General features: G+C 46.4%; 3 protein-coding genes across 3 annotated transcripts; all 3 read left to right on the forward strand.

The window, feature by feature from the left end:
- Window positions 1-2,097: 2,097 nt before the first annotated feature.
- PENARI_c006G12260 (uncharacterized protein) lies at window positions 2,098-4,308 on the forward strand (the record flags this gene model as incomplete). Its single annotated transcript, XM_022630670.1, has 12 exons — window positions 2,098-2,215; window positions 2,270-2,350; window positions 2,405-2,455; window positions 2,511-2,687; window positions 2,739-2,927; window positions 2,980-3,167; window positions 3,217-3,240; window positions 3,293-3,320; window positions 3,374-3,586; window positions 3,640-3,829; window positions 3,896-4,080; window positions 4,148-4,308. The coding sequence occupies 12 exons, from the start codon at window positions 2,098-2,100 to the stop codon at window positions 4,306-4,308; spliced, it is 1,605 nt and encodes a 534-aa protein (XP_022489820.1).
- An 838-nt stretch (window positions 4,309-5,146) lies between these two features.
- Window positions 5,147-5,979, forward strand: PENARI_c006G04477 (glycoside hydrolase family 75 protein; the record flags this gene model as incomplete). Its single annotated transcript, XM_022630300.1, has 3 exons — window positions 5,147-5,242; window positions 5,296-5,655; window positions 5,722-5,979. The coding sequence occupies 3 exons, from the start codon at window positions 5,147-5,149 to the stop codon at window positions 5,977-5,979; spliced, it is 714 nt and encodes a 237-aa protein (XP_022489481.1).
- Window positions 5,980-10,759: 4,780 nt separating this feature from the next.
- PENARI_c006G02445 (uncharacterized protein) lies at window positions 10,760-12,032 on the forward strand (the record flags this gene model as incomplete). Its single annotated transcript, XM_022630206.1, has 4 exons — window positions 10,760-11,045; window positions 11,093-11,422; window positions 11,473-11,623; window positions 11,675-12,032. The coding sequence occupies 4 exons, from the start codon at window positions 10,760-10,762 to the stop codon at window positions 12,030-12,032; spliced, it is 1,125 nt and encodes a 374-aa protein (XP_022489500.1).
- Window positions 12,033-12,060: the final 28 nt, after the last annotated feature.

Here is a 12,060-nt window from a genome sequence, read left to right on the forward strand (position 1 = left end):
AACACTATATATCAATTTTGACGAAATCTAAAACCTACATTATTACGATATCGAAAATTACGTTACTATGAGCCAGAATCATGTATATCACATCACATATATTATTTTATTCTCTATGTTACAGAAATTCTCTAAATTCCCTAAAGAGCCTAGATATCACCTAAAAAGCATTGTGCTAGAAGGCGAAGTCCCTATAGACCACCGTTGTTGAGATACCAGGTTGTAATTTATCCCATTTAGTATGGTGTTTGGGGCGCACCACTCGCTTACAGAATACGTTAAGAGGTTTCTGGCACTCCACCACAATATTCCACAATATTCACTATATCTCTATGAGCATCGTAAGTGATCTTAAGGACCCAAGTAGATCATTCATAAGCACCCTAAGTCATCTCCTTGGTGTACGTAGTTATCTCCCCTAGAGTGTGTAGAAGACAGTTCCTATGAGTCGGCAAGTCTTTATCAAAAAAGAGTCCATTCATCGAAGACACAAAGCTAAAGAGAAGAAGAGAGAGAGAACAGGAGAGACGCTGTGAGTCGGCAAGTCTTCATCAAAAAGAGACTAAGCTAGAGAGAAGAAGATAAAGAGAACAGGAGAGACGCTAAGATTTGGGTCATGTCATGTTGTAGCCTAGGAGACTCGCTTATCAGTCAAAGCAACTAACTTTAAGCAGGACAAAAGAACTTTAAGTAGGGCAAGGAACTTTAAGTAGGGCAAGGAACTTTATCCCTAACTCTTAAGAATTCAAGCGGCGGCACGTAAGGAAGTCAACAAAGTTTCTTACTGAAACTGCGTGTATACGTATATACCCTAGCTTTCCATGCTACCACCTTAAATCTGTAAATATCACCACTTTCAAAATATGTTCTTACCACAAAAAGTCAGACATTTTGTTATAAATGTTATATTGAAAAAGTGTAAGTTAATGGCCAAAGTATTATATTTAATTATCTTAAAATCGAAAAAATTGCTGATTGAAATAGAGACGTTGGAATTGGTGGTTCAATTTTGAAGCCGTGTAGTTTGCTATAGAAAAATTCGTAAAAAGAATTTAGTATATAAAACCTTGATTCGTTATAGTCATTATAAAGAAAACGGATTTTTAAAAAAATATGGTTCTATATAAATGTATTGAGATAGAAGGGGTCGAACCTGGCCTTTAAGCCGGTGAAAGTGGTAGTGTATGGAAACTAATGCTAAGGTATGCATGTGCCCACCCTAATGCAGCGAAGGTGCAGTTTAGTCCCATGTCAATGAGTTGATACAAGAGGCTGATCCGAACTGCTTGTGGTAGTAACCGCCAGTCTGTTGCTTGCCGTAATGGATTGCAACTTACTGTTTCAAACTAGGATGCTATAATCTTGCCTATGACTAGTGACCACATTTTATCGTACTCGAAGTACTTCTTAGGAGAGACAGCCGGGCGCTCCAGATAAGTGGACTTTATGGATCTGGTAGAGGGATAAGAATTTAATTAATTTTAAGGAGCGAAGTTAATTATTTGCTTTAATGTGGAAACTATAAGTGGTGGTGTCCTGCACGATGTCTATACTCTCGCTCGAACCAATCTATTGAGAGAAATCAATCCCACCCTCGACATTAAGCTTAATTCCAAGAAATGCCAAGTCTTCACTAGAGAAAGTGGCATGCCACGATCTCAACACCTAAATAACAGCCGTGATCCCTGATTCACACCTTAATTGTAGACAAAACCAATCAATGCACAGATACACACAGTCTCCTAAATACATACTAAAAACATACCTAATTATCCACATGTAACGCCCCTATCAACCCCGCATTTCAAAACTGTAAAGTTCTTGGTCGGTATGGGGCCGGCCACTCCTAGAGCCTGCATATTCCGCACTCTGATACGCCACATGTCCCGTATCGGCTATCGCTCCGGCCAACCCGGTGTTTTCTCCATGTTTGCCGAAAACCGATAAAGATAAGAGGTGATAATTTATACTTAAAAGAAGTACAAATTGATCTCGTGTGGTGCACAACCCCCTCATTTCACTCCCTTTTTCTTTTCATTCTTCCATATCACTGTCGCATCCCTGTTTTGGATTGTACACATTCGGGTTGTGGTTATTATGGGCGGTCTCGATATAACTTCTGCGTCGCAGACGCCTGTCTCCGAGGAGCGGGATGGGGATGCAGGCGAGGTTCTTAAAGTGCAGAATGAGGATGAGTTGCGGTTGGCACAGATGGGTGGGTGTCTATTGTTCAAGCCATGAGCCCGAATAACGGTTAACGATGGCGCAGGCCATAAACAAGAGCTGAAGCGCCATTTCTCTGTTTGGAGCTTGATCGGATTAGCGGCGAATTGTACTATTTCTTGGACAGGTTAGTTCGGTCGTGTTTTGTCGCCGAAAGCACTTCATATCTAACCCATAACAGGTCTTGGTCTAGGATTGATCACGGAAATCAACGCCGGTGGTCCCGGCGCACGTAAGAGAGACCCGATATCAAACCTCAATCAGACCCCTGACTGATACTTCACCAGTAATCTATGGTTTTATCCTGGTTTTTATCCTACAATCATTCGTCGGCGCATCACTCGCCGAATTCGTCTCAGCCTACCCAGTCGAAGGAGGAATGTACCATTGGATCGCGGCAATTGCCCCAAAGAGATACAACAGTTTGCTCAGCTTTGCGACCGGGTGGTGTACCGTTTTTGGCTGTGGGTAGACAGATCACAAAGGAATATACCCTAGGAACTAATGGGGAATAGGGATCTTCACGACCGCCTCGACAAACTTGATTTATGCTACAACAGTCATGGCATTGATCGCGCTATACCATGACGGCTTGGTTGTTCAACCGTGGATGACCTTTGTGGCATATCAAATTCTCAATATTTTGACTGCTGGTGTGGTTATGTTTGGGAATCGCTTTATTCCGATGATCAACAAATTTTCATGTAGGTTGTGCTTTCTTCCTGGTGCTCTCCTGTGGCTGACGATCTATGGTAGTGGTATACTTGCAAGTGGCTTGGTTTGTCACGATGGTCGTGGTGGCTGCTTCGGCACCCGTGCACAATGACAGCAAATTCGTGTTCCGGACTTGGATTAACAACACTGGCTGGGAGAATAACGTTATTTGCTTCATTACCGGACTAGTGAATCCAATGTATTCACTTGGTGGCCTGGATGGGATTTCGGTGGGTTACTCTCATTCGGAGGCAAAGGAAGACGTTAATCATTTCATAGCATATCACTGAGGAAATGCCCAATGTAAGTTTGGCTTGGACTGCTGGTCAACCTCTTTATTGACATCATTTTACAGCCTGGCAGAAACGCCCCATTGGGTCTAGGTTCGTTTGGTATGGAACTCTTGTATAGATCATCTCGCTGACAGCATGTATAGCAATCACACTCTCAATCGCCTTTGTAACAGGACTATCTTATCTCCTTAGCCTGATGTTCTCAGTCCAAAACTATGGCACCTTAGCTGATACACATACCGGATTACCTCTCGCCGAGCTCTTTTGGCAAGCAACCTCGACAAGAGGGGGAGCATTTGGGTTGGTGTTCATGGTATGGGTTGCTCTGGGTCCCTGTGTAATCGGATCACAATTGAGTGAGTTTGATGCCAGTGAACTGAAACAAAGCTCCGTTCTCTAACAACAACAGGCACGGGCCGGGTCTTTTGGGCCTTTGCACGCGATGAAGGCCTGCCTTTGTCTAAAGTCTGGGCAAAAGTTAACCCACGACTTGGCTCCCCTTTCAATGCACAGCTGTGTGTTGCAGTGATAGTTGCCCTGCTAGGCTGCATCTATCTGGGATCTAGCACAGCTTTTAATGCTATGATGAGCTCCGCTGTGTATGTCCCCTCTATACTACGAAGTGTTCAACTCAGAGAGATCTAACAGCGCTGACAAAACTTCAGAACCATAAACAACTTTGCGTTCCTTGTGCCAATTCTCACGAACGTTCTCCTTCGCCGTCGCACTATGCATCGTGGTCCATTCTTTATGGGACAAACCATAGGAATGACAGTGAATATCATTTCTGTTGCGTGGCTGATCTTTGCGATTGTATTCTTCTCGTTCCCATATCAGATGCCTACTACTGGTATGTAATGATCTATGCATGGAAACCCCTGATCCTGTTGCAGTATGCTAATATACTTCCTCCGCAGCGTCAAATATGAACTACACTTGTGTTGTTGTAGGTGGATTTTTGATTATTGAGCTTGCTTGGTGGTTCATTGCGGGCAAGAAATATTCACTCACTGTACAGCGAGCCAAAGAGGAAGGTGTCGTCAGTGAAGCATCCGTACAGGGGAAAGACCTTGCTTGAGTTTATCTTACTAGTTTGCTTGCAGTCTCAGCTATCTATGCACGTTTTTGGCTATTTCCCTCAGTTCACTTACAATAGTGCCGATCCTGGTCTTATGCGTTGCTACTATTGCTTGACACGTGGGGTCGTATTGCCCTGCCTCCCTTTTAGGAAATTGGTCGACACCAAATTCTTTACAGGCATTCTTACCGAAATACCTTCAATCTAAGGTGAGTCGCAAGGCAAGCAGATATCTGAATAGGTAATATTGTAGAAGAAGAGATACAGGTCGCCTAGGAGCTTAGGTATAGTAACTGGCTTTAAGCAGCACCCGCACGGAGGATACTTATTCCCGTTCCCCCGATACGAATGCGAGACGGTTTCACATACAGTAAAATGAGCTGCGGCATAACAGTATGCAGTACCTGATCTCCACAACGTACCCCACTAAAGCATCTGCAGGGCCCTCCGTTTGAAACAAGCATTGACCAAGACCCTCGATCTGACACTCGATCTCATAGGCTATCAAACATGCATGGCCCCAAGTTCCACTTGCCCCAGTTTCCCATTTCGATATCTCTTACCTAAAACGTGACATGGTATTCAGTAGCGTGATGCATGGCGTCTGGAGCTTTCAAAACTGGCAACTGACAGGGGGATGTATCAAACACGCCCTGCTAGTCGATGCAACAGTGTGTAGATCATTGCCATTTTTGTCGCTTACATTGTGCCTTTAACCATGATATCCATGCCCCTGATGGGGTATGGCTTTGCGAGGCAGCTGTTATAAGAACAGTCAAATTCCGGAGCAATATGTGTACCAACTATTTGAGGTATATCTAAACAGAATATATACACTATGCGTTATATCACTGCCACCACCCTCCTCTCACTAGGCCTTGCCTCAGCCTACAACATCCCCGATAACTTGAAGAAAATCTACAACAGCCACAAGGTAAGGCAACCCCAATATACCAACCACACATTTCTCCAACTAATAACCCTCAGTCCGGAAATTGCAACAACAAACTCGCAGACGGCTTCACAGACGGAATCAGCGGCGCATCGACCTTCGCCTACTGCGGCGACATCCATGGGGCAATCTACCTCCACAGCTCCGGTAACGGCGGCCAATATGACAACATGGATGTAGACTGCGACGGTCTGAATGATAAGGGCGGAGACTGTGGCTCCGACCCGACTGGGCAGGGCGAAACCGCTTTCAAGGACCAGTTGAGCCAGTTTGGCATTGAGGATCTCGATGCTAATCTGCACCCCTATGTCGTGTTTGGTAACACCGGTTTCGATCCGCAGCAGTATGGTATGGAGCCGTTGAGTGTTATGGCTGTTGTTTGTAACAATCAAGTGGTGAGATGCAATTCCCTTTTAAATAATATTGAGGCGTGTGAGGTGTGCTAACATTGCGGTCTTTAGCTGTACGGTATCTGGGGTGATACCAATGGCGCGGATTCAACTGGTGAAGCGTCGATTTCGTTGGCTCAGATGTGCTACCCCAATGATGGTATCAATGGTGATAATGGACATACAGATGATGATGTGCTGTACATTGGGTTCACTGGTCAAAGTGCTGTTCCTGGTAGCAGTGCCAACTGGAAGGCTGGAGATCGCAATGCCTTTGAGGATAGCATCAAGGGTCTTGGTGACAAGCTGGTTTCTGGTCTCCAGGGGTAGATTTTGACTTGGGACTGTTATAAGTGAGATCTCTGTTGTTAATTAGGTCTTTTTCGCACATCGCTCGCACCGCCTTATAAATGAACTGAAAATTGGCTCTGTACTGTAGTTTTCGAAAACAACTATACCTCTACACTCTTCCTTGATTCCCGACATGCGCTAGTCCCGATATGGAGTCGATCACTCCGCTTTCCAGACCGCTTCCAATTATAGTATCTGTATTTTACAGTAAGAATGTGAAACCGGATATCAATGTAATTTACACGGAACTGTGATACACTCGCTCCCTCAGCAGGACCCGTTCTAATGTGGTTTCGGTAGCATCAAAACTCCTTCCACTGAAGCTAAACGGTCACGGGGTATCACACAAATTATTGTGGAAGCATTGTGTGAGCGTCTACTCGAAAACCGGCATGCTTCGTGGTGAAACACAAACCCACCGCTCCGGAGTTTCCAAGCGGTGATTCTCCGAACTATTCATTGGAAGACGTTTTTTTTTGTCTTGGAATTTGTCCTCCCCATGGTTACCTCTCGTCACGGTCTGGTTTGCCTCAGCTCTTACATGATTTAAGAAGGTTCGGTTATTTAGAGAGTAAATCTCTTAATGTGCTCAACCTTCGAGACGCACCTCTACACCTTGCAATAGAAGCCAAGAAATTTGTTGTCTATTAGCTTACGCTCTTAAACAAAAATCATCGTGCTGGAGCCCAGTTTCAACATTCTTGATTCCTTACCACTGGTCGTATTTCGCAAATGTGTACTGGAGATTCATTGAAGCTAATGCTGGCGTCTATGCTAGAGGCGTACTTGGCACGTCGACCTCAGGACTATGATAACCGCAATTTCCGCTTAGACAGCATCTTCGCACAGTACGTCTTGTGAGGCCTAGAGGCGAAATGGAGATAAGATTTAGACAAAAACGAGAAAAATGGCCGGTTGGGTGTGGTGATCATAACTCACAATTGGAAGAACACAGCATTTGGCTGATTTCCCAGATTTGGCGCAGTCCCTTTTGAAATTGGCCAGATTCGACGGGCTGGAAGAGGGATTCTTGCAGTCGATATCCACGAGCCCAAGAACGTCGGTAGAACAGCATTGTGCCTGTGAATAAAGCCCGGTGGGACAAAGGGGCGCGGAGCGATTGTCGCCATTGCCAGGACTATTGCCAGGATCAGAAGCTAAAGCCAGGCTAGTTGCCACCAAAAAAGCGGCGAATACAATAGTCTTCATTTTTCCTTTATCACAAAGCAAGTCGCGAAACAAGGAATGTGCTGAATTATTGGGTATTTCCGCAAGCAGAAGTCGAAGGATGCGGTGCTGGAGAAAAATTCAGGTAATTCGTATTTCACCAGGGGCAACCGCCTACTTATAAGATTGCACGCTAGGATCCACAAGGTTCAACCTTAGGCGGAGTTGGCGCAAGACGCATAATGGTAGCAGGCGATCATCAAACTGGGTGCTCCACTCTGATTTCGAATGGGGTAGTGCATTTTCATTTGCCTGAATGATGGTACGTAAAGAAATTATAGTTCATGTCTAACATAATTTAGATCTACTGGCAGCTCATGAGCTTGGTGAGTCTTCTCTAGATCAAAAGCATACTTTCTTTGAGTATTCTGATTGCTGAAATTCGCCGATGGCTAACTATGGGACGAACTAGATGGCAAATCCTTTCGAATTGGACAACAAACGGATTATCAAAATAGAAAGAAAAACCGCCGATCATATGATTTATAGTTCGATAGATCTACTAGTTCGTCGCAGCACCTCGCTGATCAGCAAATTGTTGCAGCATTCGTTTAATCGAGAGCACCAACCGGGATCTCATCGGGTTTAAGCTGTTTAAGCTGACGATACGAGCGACCCTACCAGGCACCAAAATTGCCATCGCTAAATCGAGGCATTAAAGCGGCCTGCCTGCACGTTATGCTTGACCTAGGGGCAATGTGCACGACACAGCTTCGGATGTCGTTCTAAGACCTTATCACAGTCTTCGTCTACCAGGTGCCGGCTTGTCGCGTCCGCCAGAAACCATTCCTTCTGCGGCTCTACCAAGCGGTTGAAGAAGATCGCCTTAAAGGTTTGTTCATGACTTTGCTGCTACCCTCCGCGATAAGATATTCCCGTTGCCAGGAACAGAAGCACTTTCCTCCGCATCGGAGGTGTGCATCTGATTCACCGAGCATCCTTTGCGTGATAAATAAATATCCTCTTTTCTCCCCTTTCCGACCAGCGGTTAGCGAAGAGTGACGATCGCCTGCGTAGTTAAAATTGATCTTCAGCGTGAACTCCTTACCACGGGGAAAAAAAAGGATCTGACTATATTAGAAGCTACTTCTTGATATGGGTCTAATTGATGTCGGTATCGTCAAATCGTTTAGCACCACCTCCACCTGGCATTCCTCCCGCTCCCGCCCCTACAGCTCCGGCTCCCGATATAGGCGCTGTTTTCGACTAGCTCAACCAGGGTGAGGCTATCACCTCCAGCCTCCGCAAGGTGGATAGGTCAGAAATGACCTATAAGAACCCCACTATCGAGCCCCTTACCTACACCGGGTACTACCGCAAGCTTGTTCGTGCTCTTAGTGGTGACGGTGCCCTGCCTGCTAGTGGTGCTGAGGCTCGCGAGGTCATTCGCTTGATTGAGTTGGCCCGGCCAGTCTGCGTTTAGTGTGATCGCTTGTTAATGTTACGATGACAGTATCGTCAGGTTTCAAATGGCGATAGTGGGCAGTTTTCATCAAAGAGCTTTCTCTAGCTTTTTCTCCAATGACACCTACCAGAAGGCGCTGGGTGCCAAAACAGCATCTTTTTCCATGTCCTTCGACACCTCTATTATTAACGGTCACTCACCACTCTCTAGCGTAGTGGATACACATTGGCGGGTCCTCGTCGTAGGCTCTTCCATCTTCCCACTCACATAGCTAGAGAAACCTAAGTGAGTATAAACTAGAATTGCTCGTGGGCTCGATGCCATTCACAAGTACACTAGACCCGGGGGGAGAGGGGCCGATAGCGCTGCGTAGGGGCTGCCACAATAGCCAGGTGTTAGGCGTGAGTGGTGCTCCCGTGGTTCGTGCTCCGTAAACTAAGATACATCATGAAGTTGATGTTGACTAATCTCTCACAATAATCACGATCCTTCTAAGGCACATTAGCTAGGAGAGCCCGGTTAGGTTAGGGCTGGTAACGAATGAGAAGCGTAGTATATAGCAAACTCCATAGAGATAGACAAAAGATCTCTCCTTGCCACGTTTGGCTCTCTACAGAATAAGCACAACTCTCTGAATTATGACTGGCGAGCGAAGAGGAGGACTGCGCTGTATATAGGAAGAATGAGGGGAAAGAGAAAAGCGTGGCTAGCGGGGAAGAGAAGCTAGCAGGTGATCTTCCTAGATCGCCAGATCTGCATAAATTTCTAGATGTTCTATGTAATATTACGGTACTATAACGATGACTTACTGACAGCAATACTATCATTACGATAACTGTTCTGCTGGAATTATTGAGCGGTGAGCTAAACAGGTTAGCGTCATTCGGAATTGTAGTAAGAGTATGGCGGTATAGACTATGCATTCACTTGTTGTTTAGTTTGTGGCAGTACTCAAAAGCAGGTTGCTCTTTTCTTTGTTCCCAGCAATCACTTTCCCTTTTGTATGTGAGAAAATAAAGGGCAACTGAGCAGCACGTGATGGGTAGATCTACTTGGAGCCAGTTCAGTTTCAGCTCAACAAGTGCTCGAGTGGGATTTCTCCTCGCAGCTTCAAGCCGATAGGTCAGATCCATGGATATCAGCTATTTTTGACATTAGCTCGAGCATCGTCAGAAATACTAGACACACGGACATGCTAATCACGGAGAAATTCGACCGTTTAACGTCAAAGCAATAGCACTATTGAAAATCAAAAAAAGAGCAGCGCACTATTTGCAGATCTCGGAAACAAATCGGCGATCCACATATTGCATCAATGCTCCAGCCGAGGCTTTGATCAGCGAGATCTCTGTTCCTCTGGAGACCTCACGATCGATCGATCGGGAGAATTGGGCGCCCATCCAAATTACCAGGCCGATCTTTACCCAATTGCCCAGTGTACCTGGCCAACTTCCGCGATGGAACTTGGTTTAGTCGCCCGTATTTCACGAAAACCATGGGAGACTATTGAAAAAAGCCCTGCTAGCTTGGCCGTCAATCTAGATGAAGTCATTGTTGAAGAACCCGGCCGAGGGAATGATACTTATCCCCCTCGCTTCCTTCGCTTGATCAATCGCAAACACAAAATGAAATCGCCGAGTATCTCGGACAATCGACCTCACAAGACAGCCTTCATGGCACACACACGCCTGAAATTGTCGAGCTGAACGACGATAGCATCATTAAGACACAGACTCTCTGTACGCTCCGATTCTCCTCCCTTGCAACCTTACGAGCCGTCCGCCTTTGGTCAGTTGGCAATTGGGAGGCCACCGACGGGATCGAAAATCAATGGCGAGTCCTCGCGCAGGTATTCCGTGGACCAAGAAACCATCGTCGATTCAATTGGCAACCAATCTCTCGGTCACCACTCCATAGGAGGCCAACCAGCAGGCAGTGGCAGTACGGCCAGCACCAATTTGACCAGCGATTGCTCAGCAACCTCTCTGGACCAGCAGTCAGTAGGAAACCAATCGCTTGGACACCACTCTATAGGCGGCCCACCGGGGGGTTACTACTCGTAAGACAAATTCCACGATCACCGAAATCATCGCTAATCATGCAGATCGCCTACGTCCACAACCAGCGATGTCCACTCGTCCTTCTACCAGATCAGTGCGACGGCACTTCTTGGTGAACGAGCTTCCAGTTTTGCAACAGACAAACCCCAACGAGGGCTCCGAACAATTCCACCCGATTATTGAAGAAAATGAGGAACAATATTACGACTTGGTCGCTCCATACAAGGGTGACGCAGCCTCGCTGCATTCTCTGGAGCGACAAGCGGACTTGATGTTTTGCTCGGAGCATATGTTGGCGATTCTGAATAACCCGCGTTATCTTGCGCGTTTCCGCGAGTTCCTGCACCAGGAGCGTCCTGGGTCACTCTCGACTTTGAATTATTATCTCAATGCCTGCAAGCGCTCAAGGCTATTGAGTATGCTAATGTGCTCGTGCGATTGGCTGTCGACGTGCCTACGGCTGGTGTTGAAACGGCCGAGCAGCCTGTTGGTCCTACTGTTAACACTGCGCTTGAAGCTCGTGTGCAGACGGCATTGGATGCTTTGACTGCGGAGGAGCTGCCTGCTTTCATCGCTTCCACTTGTATCAGCATTACTAGCAAAGTTGTTAAACAGCGTGTGCGCGGAACCCTCCCGGATAAGTTCCAGGGTACTGCAGATGCGCTGGCTGAGGTGTTTTGTTTGACGGATCCGTCGCGGCCAGATAATCCTATTATCTTTGCTTCTGGAGGTATGTTTGCTTTTCAACACTTTTAAGTGAAGGACGCTTACTAGGCTCAGAATTCCATCGCACTACTCAGTACGGTATGGGCTATGTCCTCGGAAGAAACTGTCGATTCTTGCAAGGCCCAAAAACAAATCCCAACAGTGTGCGACGTATCCGAGAGGGTATTAAGGCCGAGAGACACCACTCCGAGCTCTTCCTCAACTAGTGAGTAGCTTCACATACTACATATCTGAGCTAAAGCTAAGGCTCAAACAGCCGCCGTGATGGCTCTCCATTCATGAACCTCCTCCAATGTGCACCTCTCTGCGACAGCCGTGGAAAGGTCCTCTACTTCATCGGTGCCCAGATCGATGTCTCAGGACTAGCGATGGAAGGCGCTCAGATGGAATCCCTACAAAATATCCAAGCGCAAAAGGAAAATCCCTCAACGAACGGCTCCATGACCAAAGAGTCAAAGAGCGAGTTCCAAGAACTAGGCGAGCTTTTCAGTCTCCGTGAACTCCAGAGCGTGCGCGAACACGGAGGCAACCTATTCCAACCGATCGTCACCGAAGATCCAAATCATCGACTCTTCCTGCAAGATTCCGATACCGAGACCGAGGGCGGCACCTAAGATCAACCGCCATCCCAGTCAAATCCCA

Source organism: Penicillium arizonense (assembly GCF_001773325.1).
Source record: "Penicillium arizonense strain CBS 141311 chromosome Unknown PENARI_contig006, whole genome shotgun sequence".
NCBI lineage: Eukaryota > Fungi > Ascomycota > Eurotiomycetes > Eurotiales > Aspergillaceae > Penicillium > Penicillium arizonense.